Below are 25,895 nucleotides of genomic sequence, written 5' to 3' on the forward strand. Positions count from 1 at the left end.
TTTACTTCAACATTTTGGAAAAAACAAAACGAAACATTGTGATAGGGATAAAATAAACAGTTTAAAGTTACAACAGTTTGAATTAGTAAAAAAAAATAGTAACACAAAATTAGAACACTAAAAAAAATTTTTTTTTAAATTGAAAACTAAAAAAATAATTACTAAAAATTTGTAAAAAATAAATAAATAAATAAATAAATAAATATTTTTGGCATTAAAGTGACAACGCTTTGAATTAGTAAAATAAATAAATAAAATAAAATAATGCAAAATGTAGAGTTAAAAAAAAAACGTAAAAGTTTTAGCTTTTATTTTGAAATTTCAGGCAAAAAAGATAATCTGAACAGTTTGTCAGAGTAGTTTAAATTGGTTAACAAATGTAGAAATTAGAGGAAAAAAAGAACAAAATTTTTTTTAAATTTTGAAAATTACATTGCGGTAGTGATAAAATGAACAGATTAAAGATGAGATTGATTGAATTGGTAAAGAAAAAAAACGTGTAAATTAGATTTAAAAGTCCAAAATATATCAATGGTCTGAGCAATTTAAAGTTAGAACGATTAGAATGTTAAAAAAAATAATAATTGTTTCACCCCAAATTTTATTTTAGCTTATATTTTAAACATTTCAAAAGAGTTGAGTTGGGAATTGAAAGTTATACAAACGTACAAAAATTATACAAGATCAGATATTGACTAGTAAATGTTTTAGAGTTAGCCAAATAGTGGAATTATTGAAACATAAAAAAAAGAGTCAACACTATACCTTTTATTGGATCCCGCGGAGGTATTTGTAAATACGATTGTTATTATTATTATTATTATTATTATTAACTCCCGAAAAAGGTGATTTAGTAACAGAAAACAGCTACTAATAATTTAAAATAATAATTTAGTAGCCAGTATCAAAACTACTAATCGCAAAATAATAATCGAAGAGTCAATTTCCAATGAATGTATGGAATGAGGAAAAGCTTCAAACCTGAGGTCATCCTGGAAGATGGAGCTGGGCGGCTGGAGGCCTCCAGCTGCTTGCTCCTGGACTGCGCCGGTCACCGTATTATCGCCGCCTGCCACTACCTAAATGCCACACGTTGTTAATGGCACCAAAAAAGAAAAAAGATAAGGTTCTCGTCGGTGGTCTTACTTGCAGCTGTATTGTCCCTGTGGCATTCTTGAGCATGGCGACGGCTTGCGAGTGGCTCATGCCTTCGGTCGAAGTGCCACAGATGCTGACGATCCGGTCCCCGACCTGGAGAAGGATCGATTGATGTGAAGATGTGAGATTTTGTTTTGGTGTACAGATCGGAGACATGTGCATCGTTCGCTTGTTCCATTTTTAAACTCATTTACTCGCCGCCATTTTCACAGAAACAATCCTGGTTGATCTCCTTTGCTCTGCTGCCACCTGCTGGCCGTTTGTGTAATAACTATTATTTCTGCAACCGTTCTTTGCAGTTGAGAGGCTGTATCAAAGCCTTCTGTATGCTCTCGCATAAACAACAAAAAACAAAACAAAACAACGTATAAATACGTCTTTGGGACACTTACAACATAAAAAAAAAAAAAAAAAGTATTTACACGCTATTGGGAGCAAATGATTTTTAACGGGCAATCAAAAGTGAACGTATTCGCGCCCGGTACTGTTTGCAAACTTGAATTTGTAATGTGAGCGCAGGGCAACACTTGACGAGGCCTCGCTTATCTCGTGAGACAAAGCAGCTCGATTGTGTCCGAACGGGTCCTTCTGTTAGCTCGAGCCATCTAAATTCAAGAGTGGGAGATTTATTAGCCTCCGACAGTCTACGTTGCACAGTGCAGCGATTGTCAACGTGGCCCCCCCTCGTTTCACTCGCTAAAAAGCTGTGGGCTTCCGTTAGGATTTGAGCCTCATTCCGGAATGGCTGGTATGCATATTTGGACGCCAAATGAAGACGCCTGCGATACTGACACCCAGACAGTTATTTGACTTTTGTGTTTAATGGCGACTGATCAAACTATGCTGAAAATTCAAATGTTTCGGCGATTTAACGACGCCCCATCCGTCTGGTATGTGTACAAAATTCAAGGACAAATTCGCTTTTGGGAAGGACATCTGGGAAAAGGGCAAATGATAAATGCAAAACGTCCCACCATGAGCTTGTGGGTCTGCGCCGCCAGGCCGACGGGGTTCATCATGGCGATGAAGATGGGTATGTTTCCCAAGGGGCTGCCCACCCCGCCGGCAATGCTGACACCCAGGGAGTCGCCGGGGCCTTTGGTGAACTCGGCCGTTCGCACCTCTTGCTGATCCGGAGCTGCAGACGCGGGAAAACATTTTGAGCGTCACTTCCTGGGGCCAAGCCGCGGCGTATCTCGAAGGATACTTTTACCCTGCTGGCTCGTGTCATCTGAAACGATTCCCGCGGCCGTCTTGGAGCTGCAAGGCTCGCTCGTCGGTTCCATCTTGGCGAGAGGAATCCGGTTTGGCGCGTTGCAACTAAACGGGGGAAAACAATCGGGTCTTACCTGGCTACTTTGGGAGAGCCTTCGTTGCGAGTGGAAGGGGCCGGCTTTAAACCTCCCGATGTCCATCTTGAGCGAGCCGACGCAGCACTGAAACACGACGGCGATTAAAGTCACGCGATGCCAATGACGACGTGTCGTTATATCGTCACGAGGGATGTCACGATAAGGGCAATATCGTGATGTCGTGAAATTAAATATCGTCGTCGTCATGTTCACAATATTTAAAAGGAACACATCTGTTCAAAAAGTCAGGCTGATTTCCCTTTGTGCAGTTCTGGCACCCTCTAGTGGCTAGTTTATTATTGCAATTTAATTTTCATTAGGGATGTTTTGGCCTTCTATGTTTAAAATCGATGCTAATTGTCTGATGAAGGGGAAGCGAATTTGCTTGTGGGACGATCAATGTGTGCTTGCATTAGCAAGTAAGTGCCTCAATATTGTTATTAGAGATTGTAGGTGGTTTATATCCATTGCTGTTATGTACAAAAGCACAATATTATGATTTATTTTTTATTTTTTTTAGTATGAGCTCTTTTTTTTACAATATTGTGACCTTTTTTTAAATATCGCCAACGCCCCCCACAATATCGTGATAATTATCGTATCGTGAACTTCATATTGTGAGAATATCGTATCGTGATGTTTGGATATTGTTACATCCCTAATCGTCCGCTACCTTGAGGAGAGCGGCGACCGCCTCCTGGGTGGCCGAGCGGACGTCTTCCCCGTTGACCGACAGGATCTGGTCGCCCTGCATGAGTCGGCCGTCGGTGTCCGCTAGGCCGCCTTTGATGATGTCGGACACGAAAACCCCCGTGTCGTTCCTAGATACGGTTGGACGGGAGTGTGAAATGCAACTTTTGGAGTTTTCACTCTCCATTTGCAAAAAAAAAAAGATCATCCAGTGATATGCAGTGTTCCCTCGTTTATAGCAGGTTCGTCTTTCACGGCCTCGCTGTTTCGCAGATTTTTTACAGTTTGCCTTTTTTTGGTCTTTGCGCGGCCGTATCTCTCGAACCCTACGTCGACCAGGGACATACGGGCATCCGCGGCTTCGTCTCGACGAGACCTTTCCAACCGTGCCTGGCCCGTCGCTCCACGATATTGCATTCCGGAGATAAAAAATTATATAATGTGTTGAATAATAAGTACATAAAAAAAAACAAAAAACTTTTAATAAAAAAAAGACTAAATGAAAAAAAATGATAAATGATGTAAGAAAAAGGATTCAATAATAAACTAAAAATCATACCAAAAAAAAAAAAAACATAATAAATGAAAAAAAAAAATACTGTGCTGTAAACTAAAAAAACAAACAAAACAAAAAACCTTTAATGGAAAAAATGAATGTAAATGAAACAAGAACATATATAATGAATGAAAAAGAATTTATAATAATGTAAAAATCATACCAAAATTAAAAAAAAACATATATATATATACTGTGCTGTATATGACTTGATTTAACTTGTATATGGTAAATAAATAAATAAAAAAACACTTTATGAAAAAAATGAATGTAAATGAAAAAAGGAAATATGATGAATGAAAAGTATTTATAATAACGTAAAAATCATACCAAAATGAAAAAACATATATAATAAACGAAAATCTATTTATAAATAACAGGAATTAAAAAAAACAAAAACAAAACAAAACATGGATTTCCATTATTGTGGGTACTTTTTGGAATGTAACACCCGTGATAAACGAGGGAACACTGTCGTGAAAAATCGGTGATATAAAGTTATATACACAAAAATCTGCGTTACCACCGTCCCCTAACCTCAACCCTATTGAGATCAGCATGTGCAGCAACCTTTCAAGGAGGATCTATGAGGGTGGACTCTGGGACTACGCAATTTTTGCTTTGGCTAAAAGACTACCACGAATGCTACGTCGAGTGCTAAATTACCTTTGGTCCCTCGATCTGAGGCGCAAAAGAAAAACGATAATCATCGATCACCATTGCGAGGTCACATCCTCGTAAAGACCCCGGGACGTGCATTTACCTCCTCCCCACGATGCTGAGTCCCAATCCCTGGCCGGGCCTCTTCTGCAACTCCACGACAAACGAGTCCCACAAGTCCTCCTCCTTGTACTGGGCCTCGTCCCTGTAGACGGTCAGCCGCACTCTCTGCGGGGTCTGCCGCAGAACGTTGATGGCCTCGTCATGGCTCGCCGCCCGCAAGTCGAGTCCGTTCACCTGCCGGGGGGGGAAACCGTTTGATTTAATCTGGGCTGCTTGGGTGCTTTTACAAGCGGGGCGGACACTATTTGAGCAAGTAAATTGCCGCCAGTTAAAAACCTGACCTCTAGGATTTGATCTCCGGCCCAGAGCCTGCCGTCCTTGGAAGCCGCACCTTCTTCGTAAACCTCGTGGATGATGATGGCCCCCTGCAGCGAGGGGCGAAGAGATGTCAAATTCTCCCCCCAAAAAATTGTGGGTCAAATAGCGTTCCTCACCAGCAGAGTGTCGCAGCCCCCGACGATGCTGAGCCCCAGGCCCGTCCGCCCTTTGGAGATGTCGATGGTGGTCTCACATCCCGGGATGATGGGACACGTGGCCGGGTCGCAGGCCAGCGTGGACGGGCTGGATGAGCGGCTCGGACCTGAGGACAGACAAAAAAACAAAATAAAATAAAATAAGCAAACGTGCCTATGTGGTTCCTTTAATCACCACTTTGAATAAGCAAGTCCAAACGCTGACTCACTTGAAGACGTTTCGGGTTGACTGATGCAAAGCATGCTGGGTAGACTGCCGACCTCCGGTTCCCCATTCACAGCGGCGGCGCAGCCTTCCTGGACGGTTACCTTGTCCCCCGCGGTCCCTTCAACGACCGCGACGTCTTCCTGATGGAATGTAAAATGCCGCGTTAGCACTAAGGAACGATATCGTGATATTAAAACCAACACAATATATCGTCGTCACCATGTCACGATATTAAAAGCAGCACATCTGTTAAAAAAGTCGGGTTGGTTTTCAATTGTGCAATTGCAGCACCTTCTGGTGGCTAGTTTTTTTTTTTTTTTTTTTTTTAAGTGTAGTTTAATTTTCACAAGGCATGTTTTGGCCCTTCTAAGTTTAAAGTCCACGATAATGGTCAGATAAAGGGGAACATAATATACTTGTGAGTCAATATGTGGAGAACTCAATTTATTGTATGTATTAATTTCTTATTTAATTGTATTCATTTTTATTTATTTATTAAGTTATTCATTAATGTATTAATTCTGTTAACTCATTGACTGCCATTGACGGAAAAAGACGTCAAATAATGCATTTTTGCTGGGCTGGCAGTGAATGTGTTAAACACAATGTGCCAATATATTTTGTGATTATATTGCAGCATCCTTTTTTCCTTTTTTCTTTTTTTAAGGCAAATTTTGCTTAAAAATCCGTCGATTTTGGTTACATCTCATCTGAACTCATTGACTGCCATTGACGGAAAAAGACGTCAAATAATGCATTTTTGCTGGGCTGGCAGTGAATGTGTTAATAATAAAAAAAATATTTTTTGTAATGCTTGTATTAGTGCCTCAATATATATATTGTATTTATAATTTTTTATATGTATAATATTTTTACATTTTTTATTGCTGTAATGTACAAAAACAATAGTGTTTTTTTGTATGAGCTCTTTTTTTTTTTTTTTTTTTAAACAATATTGAGACCTTCTTTTGTATCGCCAACCTCCCCACGATATCGTGATAGTTATCGTATCGTGGCCTTCATATCGTGATAATACCGTATCATGATGTTTGGATATCGTTTCATCCCTAGTTAGCACGCGGGTTTATTTCGTCCCAATCGGTAGCGCAACGCAAAGCGCGTGTGTGGGCCCTCTAATGAAGGGTACGACGTGCGCTCGAGCCTCGTCTGTGGTTTCTCTGCGTCACTCGTGGGTGGAAGTCATTCTTTGGCTCGCATGTCATCAAACATCGCAGCCATGGTTTGAAATTTGGACACCATCTATTGGACATTCGCTTTTAACTCATTCACTGCCAATGACGACTATAGACGTCAAAAATCCAAGCAAACAGCCAGTGCGAATTTTGACAAGAAATTTGAATTGAAGTTGTAGTTATTCATTGTTTTCATTCATAGTTATTAATCCTTGTTGTTATAAATAACAACGATGACAACAATTTCATTGCTTAGTGCTACCATCGTGCGTAGAACGGATTCCTGTTACCCTACAACACGGGCGTTGACGTTTTTGTGATCGGTCTTGGTCTTACTGAGACCACATACTGGGTCTCGGCCTCCAAAAGCCAATTTTAGTCGACTAAAATTGCTCTTTATTTTTGTTGACTAAAGTTGGATTCAAACTAAAATACAATCAGGTGACTGAGTTATGACTAAGGCTTTAATTAAATTTAGTCAGAAGACTAGAACTAAAACGAAATTATTTTTTTATTAAAATATTAATTTTTTTCTTTTTTTCTCTTTTTTCAAAATTAAAACTGGCTGTTTGCTTGGATTTTGACGTCTATAGTCGTCATTGGCAGTGAATGGGTTAAAATGGGCAAAATGAGCTTTTCCTGTCTCTTTATAAACATGGCTTCTTGGGACCTTTTTTTTTTTTTTTGTGGTTCCACTTCCAAATTTCATGTTGCTAGCAAGTATATTTTCAGGGTTTTAATTCCCCGCTCCCCCCACAATACGGCTTGCTGTGTGTGACCAATTGCTCTTGAGCACGACGTGTTAAAAACACTTAAAACTTTGTCTGCTACCTCCACGTGGGGCTCGGCTGCGTCTCCTTCGCTTTCTCTCATGGGTCCGACTGCCATCTGCTCCAGGGCTCCCGTGTTCCTGTTCCACAAGAGTCATAATAACTGACTATGCTAATGAAGGGTTTGTTCATTTTGTTCACAGTAAGGTTGCTAAAACAGGTCACCAAAAGAGTTGAATATTTCTTTCTTACAAACCTCAAACGAGCACGTTTGGATCGGTCTGCACTTTCATTTGCTTTTGTGTTGTAACATCCCCCTCTAGTGGATTTTGTCTGACATTACAATGAGGTCTTTTACCTGATGAAGACGATTTGCACTTTAGATGGGGCGCTTTTGATAATGGAAGATGCGTTCTGGTGACTTTGGCCATAGAGGACCTGTCCATTAATCTGGAAACCCAAAAAATCAATAAAATCAAATAAATAAGATGCGTCCGATCGAGATGCTGATCAAACGTCCGACTTCTCACCTCGAGGAGCTCGTCCCCGACCAGCATGCGTCCGTCGGTGCCGGCCGCCCCCGCGGGGTCGATGCCCACCACAAAGACGCTCATGCGGGCGCGGTCCCGGTTTCCAGCCAGGCTGAGGCCCAGGCCCGTCTTGCCCTTCTCCAGCTCCATCACGTGCAGCGCGCCTGGCAGGCTGCCGTAGCGCTGGACGATGCTCTCTGAAACGTTTGGCGGGCAGTACGATTGAATGCAAATGCTTGAACTGCTTCAAGTGAAATGCAACTAGAACAACAAAACAGTACTTAACAAATGAAAAACAATAGCAGTAGTATTAAAAAATATAATAAGGCATTCACTTGAGGTAGCACACTATAATGTAATAATTTTCTCAAAATGTAACAAAAGTTGCCCTAAAATAAATAAATAAATAAATAAATAAAACCCAATAATGTAATAATTTCACCAATAATGTCATAAAATAATCCTGATAATGAAATAACATTTTTACCAATAAAAATACATTTTAGGGAATTATTAAATTTTCAGGAAATAGTTAATAATAATTATTAATTATTATTATTATTATCATTATTATCATTATTATTAATATAATTAATTATATCTATCTATCTATCTATCTATCTATCTATATCTATATCTATATCTATATCTATATCTATATCTATATCTATATATATATATATATATATATATATATGAATGGGATGTAACGATATCCAAACCTCACGATATGAAGGTCACGATACGATAATTATCATGATATTGTGGGGAGGTTGGCGATACAAAAGGTCACAATATTGTAAAAAAAAAAAAATATATATATATATATATATAATATATATATATATATATATGTATATATGTATATGTATATAGACACTAATACAAGCATTACAATAAATTGATAGTTTTTTATTAATAACAATAATAAGTTAATATTTTTTTTTATTAAATAAGAAATGAATAAATACAATAAATTGAGTTCCTCCGCATATTTACTCTGTTCACAAATATTTTACGTTCCCCTTCATCTGACCATTACTGGGTATTTTAAACATAGAAGGGCCAAAACATGCCTTTTGAAATTTATGCCGCACTAAAAAAAACTAGCCACCAGATGGTGCTCGAACGGCACAAGTGGAAGTCAACCGGACTTTTTTTTTAACAGATGTGCTGCTTTTAACATTGTGACATGACGACGATGATATATTGTGGCAGTTTTAATATCGCGATATCACGATATTGCCATTGTCATTACATCACTAATATATATACACACACACACACACACTAGTATGTGAACAGAGGCCAACTATTTGAGGTGTCGAATAACCAGCTATCCTTTGACCATGAATTAGTAATACAGACGTGACAAAGAACTCACCCCAGCTACACCCAAACTCCTCCTCTTCCTCCTCCCCCTCTTCCTCTTCCCCGTCCCCCACGTCAGCTTCGAGGGTCCGAGCCGAAGTCTCCGCCAGGGTGTCTGTGTCCGTCTCGCCCACGTGGGGCACCACCGGCAGGGCGAGGGCCACGCTGGCGGGCGTCGCCTTGAGACCTTCGCGCTTCTTCGGCTTCAGGGGGGGAGATCCGGATTAGTAAAGGGTGAAGAAAATTGTCAATGTTTTTTTTTTTTGAAGAATCAATAGTTGCTTGAAAGTTTGCCAAATCATCCGATATCTGCTATGCTTGATTTTGCAGGATTATGGGATGTTAGTTGAGGCTGATAAATGAGTTGGTGTCGTCAACGCTTGAGGTTCAATCAGACGAATACAATATGGTAAAGCTTAAAACGTCAAACTTTTTGATTCATTTACACTACTCACAAAAAGTTCGAGGTTTTGGGCTTCATGCAGAATTTTTAGGACAAGATTGAAATGCATTAACATATAAAACCTTTACAGGTCAACTGAATTCAACATTTTTTTTTTTTACATTTTTTTCATTTTTAACATGCACTTGACATTCTCCTTTCTGTGACTCTTCCAGTCACTTCCTCGCCGCCTAAAATAGTGTTGACCAACGACCGGCACGTTATCTCAAACTTTTTGTGAGTGTGACAAACCTACCTGAAGAACACAAAAGCCTGTCTACACATTTAACATGAAGTGACAAACATAGAAAAATAAGAATGTGATGATGATTGGACACAGACAAACATTTAAGATGGCGGCTTACGTGTGCATGCATGTGCCACTGTGGTTTGCTGAACTCGTTCACTCGCCGCCATTTTCACGTTTCGCAATCCCGTTCGCTCCCGGCTGTTTTACTGAATTTTGACTGATTTTTGCAAGGTCCACAGAATATTGTGTTCTATTGCTATAAAAGCAAGGAACCTATCAAAAGAAATATTAAAGTCTCTTCTTTCATCAGGAAAAAAAAAAGTATGTTTCTATCTGTTTCCGTTTTGCAGCAATTAGCATTCGAAGAGAGCTAAGTTTCATCAGTTTTCACAAATGTATTAAAAGTAATTTAGCTTTTTTTTAATTTTTTTATTATTATTATTAGTTTTTTTTACATGGCCCTAGTTGATCTCCTTTGCTCTGCTGCCACCTGCTGGCCGTTTGTGTAATAACTACCATTTCTGCAACCGTTCTTTGCAGTTGAGAGGCTGCATCAAAGCCGTCAGTATGCTCTAGCAGAAAAACAAAAAACAAAAAAACGTATAGATATGTCTTTGGGACACTTAGAACATTAAAAAAAACGTATTTACACGTTATTGGGAGCAAACAAGTTAATATACTGGCTTTATGAAAATCATGACTGGGAGTGTCTATAGGTCGGGGGGGAATGATTAGTTTCATCTGTTATGTTTGTCACATCTGGGTAAGAATAGGAAAAATGTTTCATTTTGAAAGACTCCTGAAAATGGCCGCTATTTGAAGAAATACGGTTGCAACTGTCAAGCCGTAGAAAACATCATCATAACCTTGTTCCGTTGCCCTATTTGATTTATTACCCAGCATGTGCATGCACCGAGAAGGCCACAAAAGAGAGACGCACAAACCTTAAACGGGGTAGGAGTGAAAGGGTTAGTTGGGGAGAGGCGGAGGACAAGTCTACTGTGACTGTCACCCTCCTATAGAGAAGAGACAAAGGGCGACAACTTTAGACGATGACGCGACATCGATTCACCCGCGATGCCGTGCGAATCCAAAACGCGCAGCTGGTAAAAAAAACACACCACCAACCTTGTCCTCCTTGTCCCGGGGCGCGCTCGGCACGTTCTCCTCCACGGACTCGCCGCTCGCCGACGACTGCACAACACAGGACGACATCGAGGCGGGTTACGCGGCAGGTTCCGCAAAGCAAAACGGCCCAAACGACCTGGTGGGTTTTCCCGCCACGAAACGAGCCGGCTTCGCGTCTTCACGCCGAGTCATCCGTCTCGCTTCCGTTTTGTCTCCCCTGCTTTCTATTACATCAGCCATCAATCACACTCGTGCTCGACTTATCTCTTCCTGACGCTCTTTTCTTGCTTTTATAAGCGGAGCGACTTCTTTGAAAACAATCTTCACGGAGCAGTATAATTAGAGACGAACTTGCAGAGGGACAATCTGATCGCTTTCTTATCAGAGGGGGATTTGCAGCTGAGACAATGGGAAGACCACCGAAAATTAACCTTATATCAGGGGTGTCCAAACTTTTTCATTTGAGGGCCACATGCAGAAAATCGGAAGGACGCAAGGGCCACATCATGTTATGAAGAGAAATTGTGTTTTGTCCTTAAAAGTTGTACAAATAATTTATTTGTGCTTTTGCATATTTAGAAAAATGCTACAGTATATGAACCAATTTATTTGTAATATGGCAGTAGGGTTATTATAGTTTGGGAATATTTCATTTTAGTTAGTTTTTATTAGTTTTCAGGGTGGTTCTGTTAGTTTTTACTAGTTTTAGTTCTTTAACTCATTCACTCGCCGCCATTTTCACATTTCGCAATCCCGTTCGCTCACGGCTGTTTGACTGGATTTTGACTGTTTTTGCAAGGCCCACAGAATATTGTGTTCTATTGTTATAAAAGGATGGAACCTATCAAAAGAAAGATTAAAGTCTCTTCTTTCATCAGGAAAAAAAAAAGTATGTTTCTATCTGTTTCCGTTTTGCAGCAATTAGCATTAGAAGAGAGCTAAAATTCATCAGTTTTCACAAATCTATTTCAAATTGTAAGTAATTGAGTTTTTTTTTTCCACATGGGCCTGGTTGATCTCCTTTGCTCTGCTGCCACCTGCTGGCCGTTTGTGTAATAACTACCATTTCTGCAACCGTTCTTTGCAGTTGAGAGGCTGCATCAAAGCCTTCTGTATGCTCTAGCATTAAAAAAAACACAAAAAAAACGTATAAATACGTCTTTGGGACACTTAAAACATAAAAAAAATGTATTTACACGTTACTGGGAGCAAATGAGTTAATAAATGCTTAGTTTTAGTTATTTTTTTAAATGTGTTTTTGTTATTTCTTTTAAATGTGTTTTACTTGTGCACAATATTAAAAAAAAATAAAATAAAAAAAATAACACCCTGGGAGCGACGTCATCTTTTGGTGTTTTTCTATTGGCTGTTGCTAGATGATGTCACTTCTGTGTGACATACTTTCAAACGTCCTCATCCCGGTTAATATCAAACTAAATCTGCTTTGTACATTTTTGCTATAATTGTGGTTTTAGTTAGTTTTTTAAATCTAAAATGTAATTGCAGTTTTCGTTTTTTTAAAAAGCATTTCTGGTTTTATTTTATTTTTATTATTATTTCGTTAACAAAATTGCTTTTTGAATTTTAGTTTTAGTTTTTTCTTTGTTGTTGTTTTGAATTTTTGTTTTTTCGTCAGTTTTAGTGAACTAAAATAACCTTTAATAGCACCTGTGTTTTCCGACACCTTCCCTTCTTACTTTGACCATCTCCAAACATTTTTGTTTTGTTTTATTTGATTTCAACTGAGTCAAATGCCATTTTTAGCATACGTCGCGGGCCGCTAAAAAATGGACGGAGGGCCGCAAATGGCCCCCCCGGGCCGTTGTTTGGACACCACTGACCCGTATGAATGATTCTGCTCGCAAAAAGTCTCATGGAATTTTCAACGCTGAAACCTACCCGCGGTTTCTGGATGATACTCTGCACCAGGAAGGTGACAGGATTTCCCGCCCTGCGTATGGCCTCCACCGCCTCCTCGTGACTGGCATCTCTCAGATCCACGCCGCCCACCTGACAGGTGAATGAGGTCACTCATTCTCATTATAAGCTCCCCAATATGGTCTGATCATGGCCCACTTGTTTGTCGCTGTTTACCTCCACAATCCTGTCCCCGGTCTTCAAGGTGCCGTCGTGTCCGGCCGGACTGTCCTCCAGGACGTGCTTGATGAAAATGCCCCGCATCACCTCGCCGTTGCTCAGCCGGCTGCCCATCCCGCGGCCCCCGACGATGCTGATGCCCAGGGACTTGCCGGGCTGTCGGAAGAGCTCCACTCTTGGGGGCGGAGCTTCCAACGTCAGCATCCCGACTTGAAGGACAGGCGGATTTGTTTGCGTACTCACAGTCGCGGTTGGTTCCAGTTGCTGTAAGAAACGCTCTCTTCTCCCTCGCCGTCCTCCCGCTCAGGAAGGTTGCGAACGTCCCTAAACGCCACCGGACGCTTTTTAACTCTTTGACTGCCAAAGATTAGCAAAACAAAACAAGCCCCAACAAGTGCCAGCCGATTTCAAGCATTTTCACTCATCCTTCAAGGCAAACAAAATATTGCGCGCTACGACTACATAAACATAAAAAAAAATAAATAGTATGTGTCTACCTCAGGGGTGTCCAAACTACGGCCCGGGAGCCATTTGCGGCCCGCCCTCCATTTTTTAGTGGCCCGCGACATATGATGAAAAAATGGCATTTGACTCAGTTCAAATAAAATAAAATAAAAAAAAAATGTTTGGAGATGGTCAAAGTAAGAAGGGAGGTTGTTGAAAAACAGGTGCTATTCAAGTTCATTTCCGTTCGCTAAAACTAACAAAAAAACTACAATTCAAAACAACAATTTCGTGAACAAAATAAAATAAAAACGAAGACGCTTTTTAAAAAACGAGAACTAACTGAAACTACATTTTGTGTTTACAAAACTAACTAAAATAAAACTAACTAAAATTATAGGAAAAATGTTGTTTTGGTCTTTGGGAATTATTTTAAATGTGATTTTTGGTACATTAATTTTGATATAAACCGGAATGATGACGTTGAGCCCATGGTGTTTTTTTAAATATTGCGCTCAAGTAATACACATTAAAAAAAAAAAAAATAAATAATAATACTGAAACTAACTAAACTAAAACTAAGCATTTATTAAAGAACTAAAACTAAAAAAAACAAACTAACAACCACCCTGAAAACGAATTAAAACTAAATTTAAAAAAAACCCAACTCAAAACAAAATAAAAAAGCAGAAGCACAAACAAATGATTTGTACAATTTTTAGGACAAAACACAATTTCTCTTCATAACATGATGTGGCCCTTGCGTCCTTCTGATTTTCTGTATGTGGCCCTCACATGAAAAAGTTTGGACACCCCTGGTCTACCTTATTCCGTTTTTTTAGTAATCACCTTTTGAAAATAGGTAATTTGAGTGACATTGAAAAGATAATTTTGTTGCACAACAGTGACTTAGATATTATTATTTTTTTATTGATGCTCTGTGAATTCATGTGACAAAGGGCTTTGATCATTCACGTCATCCTTGAAAATGTTCAATTTCATCATATCAGTCATGTTTCATTCATCAACTGTGGGCCCATTGGGGAAAAAACAAAAAAAAACAAAAAACGATACAATGCTGCCATCTGCTGGCCATAGTTAGTGGGTGTTTTGGATTCCGCAACCCATTGAGCAGGCAGTGCTGCACAAGACGTTGCACTGCCCATTGAGAGAGAGGAAAAAAAAAAAAAAAAAACCTTAGTAAACGTCAATTAACGTTTATGGTGGCATTCAATAGGATTTTAGCAGACGTCATTAAACGTTTTTGGCGGTCAAAGGTTAAAAACAAAACAAAAACAAGCCCTTCCTCATTTCATCTACTGTAAGCCCATTGGAAAAAAACAAAACAAAACAAAACAAAAAACAAAACAAAACGATACAATGCTGCCATCTGCTGGCCATAGTTAGTGGGTGTTTTTGATTCCACAACCCATTGAGCAGGCAGTGCTGCACAAGACGTTGCACTGCCCATTGAGAGAGAGGAAAAAAAAAAAAAAAAAACAACCCTTAGTAAACGTCAATTAACGTTTATGGTGGCATTCAATAGGATTTTAGCAGACGTCATTAAACGTTTTTGGCGGTCAAAGGTTAAAAACAAAACAAAAACAACCCCTTCCTCATTTCATCTACTGTAAGCCCATTGGAAAAAAACAAAACAAAACAAAACAAAAAACAAAACAAAACGATACAATGCTGCCATCTGCTGGCCATAGTTAGTGGGTGTTTTTGATTCCACAACCCATTGAGCAGGCAGTGCTGCACAAGACGTTGCACTGCCCATTGAGAGAGAGGAAAAAATAAAAAATAAAAAACCCTTAGTAAACGTCAATTAACGTTTATGGTGGCATTGATTTTAGCATACGTCATTAAACGTTTTTGGCGGTCAAAGGTTAAAAACAAAACAAAAACAACCCCTTCCTCATTTCATCTACTGTAAGCCCATTGGAAAAAAAACTAAAAAAAAAAATTTAAAAAAAAAAACGATACAATGCTGCCATCTGCTGGCCATAGTTAGTGGGTGTTTTTGATTCCACAACCCATTGAGCAGGCAGTGCTGCACAAGACGTTGCACTGCCCATTGAGAGAGAGGAAAAAATAATAATAACCCCTTAGTAAATGTCAACGTTTATGGTGGCATTGATTTTAGCATACGTCATGAAACGTTTTTGGCGGTCAAAGGGTTCAAAAACCAAAGAAAAACAAGCCCTTCCTGGTTCCTCAGCTGCTTACCTCGGGGCCGGCTCGGAGATGACGTCGTCGTCTCTGTGGCTCTGTTGCAGGCTGCTCTTGTACTCCTCAAGATATTCTGCCGGGACGTACGTGATGCTGGAACAGAACACAAGTTGAAACGATGCGGCGAAGGATTTCGCAAGACGTGCTAGAAAGGTGGTCGGTTTGTTTATTCAGTGATGTGAAGAAGTCGTTCGACGTCGCTAAGTGATGACTGCATGCGGACAAGAGATGGACGAACGGAGGAAAAGAAAAGACCAACACCGGACGGTTAGTCATACTCACACATAAAACGGGCACAGATCATCCTCTGGTGAGCAAGCAGATCTAGAAGGTTTATGCAACAAACACAAATGTGCCTTTGTTTAGTTGGCCAAGCAAGCGTTAACGCTTCTGTTTGATTCTTAGCTGAACCAAATATGTTCATGCTTAAAAAAAACAAACAAAGTTTTACAACTTTTTTTTTTTAACATTAACTCATTTGATCCCAAAAATGTATAAATATGTTCTATTTTAAATGTGTTAGGTGTCCCAAAGACGTATTTATATGTTTTTTGTGTGTTTTTGCTGATGCTAGAGCAGTGGTGTCCAAACTACAGCCCGGGGGCCACTTGCGGCCCACCGTCCATTCTTTAGTGTCCCGCGACATATGCTAAAAATGGCATTTGAAAAAAAAAAAAAAAAAAACACTATTGGTATTAAAGGTTATTTTAGTTAACTAAAACTAACGAAAAAACAAAAATTCAAAAAACTATTTCGTTAACGAAATAAAATAAAAACGAAGATGCTTTTTAAAAAAAAAAGGAACCTAACTGAAACTGCATTTTATGTTGACAAAACTAACTAAATTAAAACTAATTATAGCAAAAATGTCCTTCATTTTAGTATATGGTAATTAACACATTCACTGCCAGCCCAGCAAAAATGCATCGCATCATTTGACGTCTTTTTCCGTCAAAGGCAGTGAATGAGTTAATTGAATGCATGAGGCTTTGGGGATGATTTTAAATGTGATTTTTAGTAGATTTATTTTGATATAAACCAGAATAATGACGTCGCGCCCATGGTGTTTTTTAAACGCACAAGTAATACACATTAAAAAAAAAAACAACCTAAAACTAATACTGAAACTAACTAAACTAAAACTAAACATTTATTAAAGAACTAAAACTAATAAAAACCTAAGAGAACCACCCTGAAAACTAATTAAAACGAACTAAATAAAAAAAAAAACGAAATAAAAACTAAAATGAAAAATTCCAACAAAACAAAAAAAAACGTAAACATATTTTACTAACACTTAAAGTTGCTCAGTAAACGTGCTTTAAAAAAAATAATAATAATAATAAAAATAAAAAAGAGCTGGAGTTTGTATTTTTTTTCCAAATTTTGATGTCCCTTTTTAGAGAAAATGAATATCGGCTCCAAATATCGGTTATCGGCATCCTTCACGACTAATGATTAGTATCGGTATCGGGCCCGAAAAAACCTTATCGGTCTGTCTCTACTCTATATTGCTGATTTGTACCTATTGCGGTTGAGTTTCGAACACATCACCCAGCGATAAACCCCTTTTTTTTTTTTTTTTTTTTTTTTTTTTTTGTTGTCCTTGTCTTGCTCTTACCCCACGTCGGGTCCGACGAGAGAGTGCCTGCGAAGCGCGGCGCGCGCTTGAGCGTTGCTCAGCCCGGCGGTCGACTCGCCGTTCATGACCAGGACGAGGTCGCCCACGCCCAAGCGGCCGTCGCGGCCGATGGAGCCGCCGTGGATGACGCTTCGGATCAGCATCCCCAGGCCGTCTTTCGTGGCGCTCACCGTCATGCCTGCGTTTGGAAGAAAGCTCACTCTTTGCTGACTTAAAAATCCAAGGTACTGTATTTATTTATAGGGGTGGGGATTTTGCACAATGTAATTATCATTTTTTATTTTTCTTATTTTGACGTGAAACGACTTGACTGGAAGAAATGAACACGAACCAAGACCGGCGTTGCCCTTGACGACCGTGATGGTCCGTTCGAATCTGCTCCCCGAGATTGCCGCTCGCTCGCCGACGTCTGCGCTTGCGTCGACCTCCTCGTCCTCCTTAGTGGGAAAAAAAAACACAACAGACTCCTCACCTTCTCCACTCCATGCGACATTCTATTGCAGGGGTGTCCAAATTACGGGCCGGGGGGGCCATTTGCGGCCCGCCGTCCATTTTTTAGTGGCCCGCGACATATGCCTAAAAAAATGGCATTTGACTCAGTTGAAATAAAATAAAAACAAAAAATGTTTGGAGATGGTCAAAGTAAGAAGGGAGTTGTTGAAAAACAGGTGCTATTAAAGGTTATTTTAGTGAGCTAAAACTAACAACAAAAAAAAATTCAAAACAACAATTTCGTTAACAAAATAAAATAAAAACAAAAAATGTTTGGAGATGGTCAAAGTAAGAAGGGAGGTTGTTGAAAAACAGGTGCTATCAAAGGTTATTTTAGTGAGCTAAAACTAACAAAAAAAAAAAAAAAAATTCAAAACAACAATTTCGTTAACAAAATAAAATAAAAACAAAAAATGTTTGGAGATGGTCAAAGTAAGAAGGGAGGTTGTTGAAAAACAGGTGCTATCAAAGGTTATTTTAGTGAGCTAAAACTAACAAAAAAAAAAAAAAAAATTCAAAACAACAATTTCGTTAACAAAATAAAATAAAAACAAAAAATGTTTGGAGATGGTCAAAGTAAGAAGGGAGGTTGTTGAAAAACAGGTGCTATCAAAGGTTATTTTAGTGAGCTAAAACTAACAAAAAAAAAAAAAAAAATTCAAAACAACAATTTCGTTAACAAAATAAAATAAAAACAAAAAATGTTTGGAGATGGTCAAAGTAAGAAGGGAGTTGTTGAAAAACAGGTGCTATTAAAGGTTATTTTAGTGAGCTAAAACTAACACAAAAAAAAAAATTCAAAACAACAATTTCGTTAACAAAATAAAATAAAAACAAAAAATGTTTGGAGATGGTCAAAGTAAGAAGGGAGGTTGTTGAAAAACAGGTGCTATCAAAGGTTATTTTAGTGAGCTAAAACTAAAAAAAAAAAAAAAAAAAAAAATCAAAACAACAATTTCGTTAACAAAATAAAATAAAAACAAAAAATGTTTGGAGATGGTCAAAGTAAGAAGGGAGTTGTTGAAAAACAGGTGCTATTAAAGGTTATTTTAGTGAGCTAAAACTAAAAAAAAAAAAAAAAAAATCAAAACAATTTCGTTAACAAAATAAAATAAAAACAAAAAATGTTTGGAGATGGTCAAAGTAAGAAGGGAGGTTGTTGAAAAAAAGGTGCTATTAAAGGTTATTTTAGTGAGCTAAAACTAACAAAAAAAAAATAAAAATTCAAAACAACAATTTCGTTAACAAAATAAAATAAAAACAAAAAATGTTTGGAGATGGTCAAAGTAAGAAGGGAGGTTGTTGAAAAACAGGTGCTATCAAAGGTTATTTTAGTGAGCTAAAACTAAAAAAAAAAAAAAAAAAAAAAATCAAAACAACAATTTCGTTAACAAAATAAAATAAAAACAAAAAATGTTTGGAGATGGTCAAAGTAAGAAGGGAGTTGTTGAAAAACAGGTGCTATTAAAGGTTATTTTAGTGAGCTAAAACTAACACAAAAAAAAAAATTCAAAACAACAATTTCGTTAACAAAATAAAATAAAAACAAAAAATGTTTGGAGATGGTCAAAGTAAGAAGGGAGGTTGTTGAAAAACAGGTGCTATCAAAGGTTATTTTAGTGAGCTAAAACTAAAAAAAAAAAAAAAAAAAAAAATCAAAACAACAATTTCGTTAACAAAATAAAATAAAAACAAAAAATGTTTGGAGATGGTCAAAGTAAGAAGGGAGTTGTTGAAAAACAGGTGCTATTAAAGGTTATTTTAGTGAGCTAAAACTAACACAAAAAAAAAAATTCAAAACAACAATTTCGTTAACAAAATAAAATAAAAACAAAAAATGTTTGGAGATGGTCAAAGTAAGAAGGGAGGTTGTTGAAAAACAGGTGCTATCAAAGGTTATTTTAGTGAGCTAAAACTAAAAAAAAAAAAAAAAAAAAAAAATCAAAACAACAATTTTGTTAACAAAATAAAATAAAAACAAAAAATGTTTGGAGATGGTCAAAGTAAGAAGGGAGTTGTTGAAAAACAGGTGCTATTAAAGGTTATTTTAGTGAGCTAAAACTAAAAAAAAAAAAAAAAAATCAAAACAATTTCGTTAACAAAATAAAATAAAAACAAAAAATGTTTGGAGATGGTCAAAGTAAGAAGGGAGGTTGTTGAAAAAAAGGTGCTATTAAAGGTTATTTTAGTGAGCTAAAACTAACAAAAAAAAAAAAAAAATTCAAAACAACAATTTCGTTAACAAAATAAAATAAAATCGAAAAAAAAAAATACATTTTATGTTTACAAAACTAACGGAAATAAAACTAACTAAAATTATAGGAAAAATGTCCTTCGTTTTAATCTTTGGTAATTAATTTCATATATGAGCTAAGGCTGCACGATATTGGAAAAACATGCGATATACTTGCCGAACATAGCGATATCGATATTATTGCGATATTTCACATGTACCTAAAGAAATTACATTTTTATTATCTAATGAAAGAAAAACATTTTTTCATGCAGCAAAATAAGCAACCTTAACGTAATCTTAGTTAATTAATTGTAACTATTTCTTGATAACACACATTTTAGTTAGCATCTGACCGGTCAAATTCAAATAAAAAGCATAAAATTCTGTATAAAACTTATTGCGATATGCATATTGCAAGGGCCAATATTGCGATATCGATATTTTTTTGATATATTGTGCAGCCCTAATATGAGCCTTTGGGGATTATTTTAAATGTGATTTTTTAGTACATTCATTTTGATATAAACCAGAATGATGACGTTGGGCCCATGCTGTTTTTTAAATATTGTGCACAAGTAATACACATTTAAAAAAAACAACAACTAAAAACTAAAACTAATACTGAAACTAACTAAACTAAAACTAAGCATTTATTAAAGAACTAAAACTAATTAAAAAAAAAACTAACAACCACCCTGAAAACTAATTAAAACTAACTAAATTAAAAAAAACAAAAAAAAACAAAATAAAAACTAAAATGAAAAATTCCAAAACTATAATAACCCTACTGCCATATTACAAATAAATTGGTTTATATACTGTCACATTTTTCTAAATATGCAAAAGCACAAACAAATGATTTGTACAATTTTTAGGACCAAACACAATTTCTCTTCATAACACGATGTGGCCCTTCGGATTTTCTGTCTGTGGCCCTCAAATGAAAACGTTTGGACACTGAGTTGAGAATGTTCCTCGTCAACGTTACCTCCATGGTGAGTGGCCGTTCCCCAAAAGTGACGGCGCTCTCTTCTGTGTGACACTGAACCGATTCTGCCGCTTCAGTCTGGATTTCAGGCGTGATCTGGAGGTCCCGAAACGGTCTGTCGGCGTCGGACGGCTCCGTTGCTTCCTCGGCCGTGGCGAGGTCCTCGCGTGACCCGCCGAGAGGGGCGCTCACGGATGCCGGTGCGTCGTCCGGGTCGGATGGCACGACGACTCCTGACTTGTTCTGAAAACCGTGACAAACTTGAGTTTTGTTTTGTTTTTAAATTGAGTTCGTTTTAATTCGTTTTCAGGGTGGTTCTCTTAGTTTTTATTAGTTTTAGTTCTTTAATACATTTTTAAAGTTTTAGTTAAGTTAGTTTCAGTATTAGTTTTAGTTTTTTTTGTTTTTTTTTAAATGTGTATTACTTGTGCGCAATATTTAAAAAACGCAACGGGCGCGACGTCATTATTCCGGTTTATATCAAATCAAATTGTGTTTAGTCATAAAAATTGTACAAATCATTTATTTGTGCTTTTGCATATTTAGAAAAATGTGACAGTATATAAAGCAATTTATTTGTAATATGGCAGTAAATTATTATAGTTTTGGAATTTTTCATTTTAGTTTTTATTTTGTTTTGTTTTTTTAAATTTAGTTTTAATTAATTTTCAGGTTGGTTGTTAGTTTTTTATTAGTTTTAGTACTTTAATAAATGCTTAATTTTAGTTTAGTTAGTTTCAGTATTAGTTTTAGTTTTTAGTTGTTGTTTTTTTTTATGTGTATTACTTGTGTGCAATATTTAAAAAACACCATGGCCTCAATGTCATCATTCCCTTTTATATCAAAATAAATCTATTATAAATCACATTTCAAATCATCCCCAAAGGCTCATATATTAAATTAATTACCAAAGACTAAAACGAAGGACATTTTTCCTATAATTTTACTTAGTTTTATTTTAGTTAGTTTTGTAAACATCAAATGTAGTTTCAGTTAGTTTTCGTTTTTTAAAAAGCATCTTCGTTTTTATTTTATTTTGTTAACGAAATTGTTGTTTTGAATTTGAGTTTTTTTCGTTTCGTTTCGTTTTAGTGAACTAAAATAAACTTTAATAGCACCTGTTTTTCAACAACCTCCCTTCTTACTTTGACCATCTCCAAACATTTTTGTTTTTATTTTATTTGAACTGAGTCAAATGCCATTTTTTTAGGCATATGTCGCAGGCCGCTAAAAAAAATGTACGGCGGGCCGCAAATGGCCCCCTGGGCCGTAGTTTGGACACCGCAGAGAACATAGGTAGACCCTTCAAAAGTGTATCTCTGAAGGTTTTGTGGAAGGCATTTAATAACAGGTGTATTTGCAGTAGATGACCACAGGTGGCAGTGTAGGCACTACCTGAACCTTTCAGCCCTTCCTCCCTCTTCTTTTTCAGCACAGGTGTAGGTGATTGCGAGATTGGGAAACGGAAGCTCATGCGCTTTTTACCACTCGCAAACGTGCATTTCTACGTTGACTTTAAGGATACAACTTCAGTTGTGGAATTAGCAGCATAATTCATGCTACCTTTGTTTCGGTTTGAATCATTGAAGCTATTTTTTTTTTTGGTGGACAACTATTGGATAAGTCGAGCGTGTCAAAAACATCTCCCACCTCCATCCACGGCGACTTACAGGACTCAAGGTTAGTCGCTACAGCAGGTATGTAGGAAATGTTTGGCCTGGCTGCCTTTGGTAATTATGCAAAACGGTAATAGCTAGCCTGCTAGCTAGCGTCAGCTCTATAGCATGCTCTCCTAACTCATGCTAACTCTCTGGTGCATGTTCACCTTTAGTTCAGTCCACCATATTAGCCATATGCTCAATAACTATGTCTGAGTTTTCTATTTTTGAATCAACATACTTATTGGAGATGTAAATTAGGCGTTTGCATCTCCTGTTCGAGCAATTTACGTCACGAACATCTTTTCACCCGACGCATCACACGTTCAAAATTACAAGCAGTTAGAGAATAGGGCTGGGAATCTTTGACTGTCTCACGATTCGATTCCGATTTCTGGGTCTACGATTCGATTCAGAATCGATTTTCGATTCTCGATTCAAACGATTTTCGATTCAAAATGATTTGATTGCCAAATGATTTCCGCTTCAATTTACAGATATGCACAACATTGTCATGATCGACTCCAGCCACAGAATATTGTGTTCTGTTGCTATAAAAACATGGAACCTATCAAAAGAAAGTCTCTTCTTCCATCAGGAAAAAAAAAAAGTATGTTTCTATCTGTTTTCGTTTTGCAGTAATTAGCATTAGAAGAGAAGCTAAGTTTCATCGGTTTTCACAAATCTATTCAAAATTGTAAGTCATTGAGCTTTTTTTTCTAGATGGCCCTGGTTGATCTCCTTTGCTCTGCTGCCACCTGCTGGCCGTTTGTGTAATAACTACCATTTCTGCAACCGTCCTTTGCAGTTGAGAGGCTGCATCAAAGCCTTCTGTATGCTCTAGCATAAAAAAACAAAACAAAAAAACGTATAAATACGTCTTTGGGACACTTAAAACCAAAAAAAATTGGGAGCAAATGAGTTAAAGGGGAAATCAACACGCAAAAAAAATATACTGAGAATAGTGTTTATGCTCTAGCATAAAAACAAAAAAAAAACGTCTTTGGGACACGTAGAACATAAAAAAAAAACGGATTTACACGTTATTGGGAGCAAATGAGTTAAACATTTGTCAATGTTCTAAGTGCCTTTTTCCACAAAAACAGCATGTGGGCTACAACTGCCTTTTCCCCTTCTTCTTGATTTCAAATTTAAATAAAATCGATTTTTGGATATTAATATCGATTCGATTAATAAATGAGAATCTCGATTCTTTTATGAATCGATTTTTTTTTGGCACACCCCTAGTAGAGAAGAAGGCCAAACTCATCATTCCGTCCTCATTGGTGAAACGACATGAGGTCCCGCCCCCCTTTTGAGGTTGTTTGAGGTTTTTGCCGCCCATCACGGTGAAAAGGTCGACAGTGATTTTTTTTTTTTTTCTCATTTGCGCAGGTGCGCAGCTGCTCACCTCAGTTGCGGATGCGTGCAGGAAATCCAAATCCGAGCTGCTTCCGTGCAGCGCAATCATCGACGCCTGGAAAATGTCGTCTTCGCCGTAGCAAGCGCGCTCCAGAGCCTTTTCGTCCACTTCACTCGTGTCCACCTGGGGGGACAAAAGGTACATGCATGTATTTTTTTTTTTTTTTTTTTTTTGTGTGTCCCCTCTGTTTGCTTTAAAAACTAACTAACCAATGCCGGCTCTGCCCGGAAAAGAACCCCGCCGGGCGGTTCATCTCGGTCTCCGTCTTCGAGTAAACTAGCGCTGAAGTCAAACGAACGGAGGGCGGACAGCGACGTGACTTCCTCCTGCCCGCCGCAAAGCTGCGGCAAGTAGAAATCCCCACTTATCCCCTGGGAAAAGTGGAGAGATTCTTTTCAGTGTCTCCAAGTGTTGGAGGATTACGATTGTCGGGCTCAATTTTGAGAGTGGCGACTCCCGACAACTCGCGTTCCGTCTCCTGCGGGGGTGCGGGCAAACTCCCACGGAGGCTTGGTAATCCGTCTGACCTCGACATTGGTAATCCGAAGGCAATACAAGCGAAAATGAAAGATGTGCACAGTATACCCCCCCGCGTCCAAACTTTTTCATTTGAGGGCCACATGCAGAAAATCCGAAGGACGCAAGGGCCACATCGTGTTATGAAGAGAAATTGTGTTTGGTCCTAAAAGTTGTACAAATAATTTATTTGTGCTTTTGCATATTTAGAAAAAATGCTACAGTATATAAACAAATTTATTTGTAATATGGCAGTAGGGTTATTATAGTTTTGGAATTTTTCATTTTCGTTAGTTTTTATTAGTTTTCAGGGTGGTTCTGTTACTTTTTATTTTAGTTCTTTAATAAATGTTTAGTTTTAGTTAGTTTGTTATTTTTTAAAATGTGTTTTACTTGTGCACAATATTTAAAAAAAAAAAAAAAAAAAAAAAAAAAACACCATGGGAGCGACATCATCTTTTGGTGCTTTTCTATTGGCTGTTGCGAGATGAAGTTATTCCGGTTTATATCAAAATAAATCTACTAAAAAATCACAACAAAGATTAAAACGAAGGACATTTTTGCAAAAATTATGGTTTTAGTTAGTTTTTTAAATCTAAAATGTAATTGCAGTTTAAATTTTTTTAAAAAGCAATTTCGTTTTTATTTTTATTATTATTTCGTTAACAATTTTTTTTTTTGAATTTTAGTTTTAATTAACTAAAATAACCTTTAATAGCACCTGTTTTTCGACACCCTCCCTTCTTACTTTGACCATCTCCAAACATTTTTGTTTATTTTATTTGAATTGAGTCAAGTGCCATTTTTAGCATATGTCGCGGGGCACAAAAAAAATGGACGGCGGGCCGCAAATGGCCCCCGGGCCGTAGTTTGGACACCACTGTCGTCGCCCTTGTCATTGGAGTTTCCACTTTCGAGTGCTCCAACATGCAAACTAAAATGGCAGACAAATTCAAAGCCATCTCTTGACAAGCTCAAAACCGAGTAATTTCCAATGTACATTTCCCGCAAGACGAGTATGAATCCGACAACTTACAGGAAGCGGTTTTGCCACCCCGATCTGCACGGCGCCCGGCTCGGCCCCCTTCAAGGCTTGGACCGCATCCTCCAGGCTGGCGCTCTCCAGGTCGGTGTCGTTGACGAACATCAGTCGGTCGCCCGGCAGCAGTCGCCCGTCCTTCTCGGCCACGCCGGCGGGAACCAGCGAGCGAATCACGATCACCGTCTTGGCCGGGTCCAGCGGGTCCTTCAGGTTAGGATTCA

At 37.9% G+C, this 25,895-nt stretch overlaps 2 protein-coding genes across 3 annotated transcripts in view; one reads left to right on the top strand and one right to left on the bottom strand.

Annotated features, from left to right (window-relative positions):
- The window catches only part of mpdz (multiple PDZ domain crumbs cell polarity complex component), a 47,198-nt gene that overhangs the window by 835 nt on the left and 20,468 nt on the right, over positions 1-25,895 (bottom strand). The window contains 27 exon segments of the mRNA XM_077500596.1: positions 982-1,079; positions 1,147-1,251; positions 2,133-2,444; positions 2,508-2,594; positions 3,184-3,331; positions 4,423-4,437; positions 4,520-4,713; positions 4,821-4,904; positions 4,974-5,119; positions 5,222-5,360; positions 7,245-7,323; positions 7,542-7,633; positions 7,714-7,910; positions 9,098-9,287; positions 10,721-10,792; positions 10,905-10,970; positions 12,804-12,914; positions 12,999-13,176; positions 13,245-13,358; positions 15,675-15,770; positions 15,960-16,001; positions 17,299-17,497; positions 17,651-17,756; positions 21,036-21,278; positions 24,105-24,239; positions 24,326-24,487; positions 25,669-25,878. Coding sequence (XP_077356722.1) covers positions 982-1,079; positions 1,147-1,251; positions 2,133-2,444; positions 2,508-2,594; positions 3,184-3,331; positions 4,423-4,437; positions 4,520-4,713; positions 4,821-4,904; positions 4,974-5,119; positions 5,222-5,360; positions 7,245-7,323; positions 7,542-7,633; positions 7,714-7,910; positions 9,098-9,287; positions 10,721-10,792; positions 10,905-10,970; positions 12,804-12,914; positions 12,999-13,176; positions 13,245-13,358; positions 15,675-15,770; positions 15,960-16,001; positions 17,299-17,497; positions 17,651-17,756; positions 21,036-21,278; positions 24,105-24,239; positions 24,326-24,487; positions 25,669-25,878 — 3,620 coding nt within the window.
- LOC144003913 (adhesion G protein-coupled receptor L3-like) overlaps positions 15,768-25,895 on the top strand; it is a 202,490-nt gene continuing 192,362 nt past the window's right edge. Inside the window, exons 1-3 of one of the 2 annotated variants that reach the window (XM_077500622.1) lie at positions 15,768-17,543; positions 24,089-24,254; positions 25,671-25,884. The gene's annotated coding sequence lies outside the window, so the exon portion shown is untranslated. The remainder of the gene's footprint in view (positions 17,544-24,088; positions 24,255-25,670; positions 25,885-25,895) is intronic. The other variant, XM_077500620.1, reaches the window with a different exon arrangement.

The sequence above is a fragment of the Festucalex cinctus genome, chromosome 16 (assembly GCF_051991245.1).
Source record: "Festucalex cinctus isolate MCC-2025b chromosome 16, RoL_Fcin_1.0, whole genome shotgun sequence".
In the NCBI taxonomy this organism is placed as follows: Eukaryota; Metazoa; Chordata; class Actinopteri; order Syngnathiformes; family Syngnathidae; genus Festucalex; species Festucalex cinctus.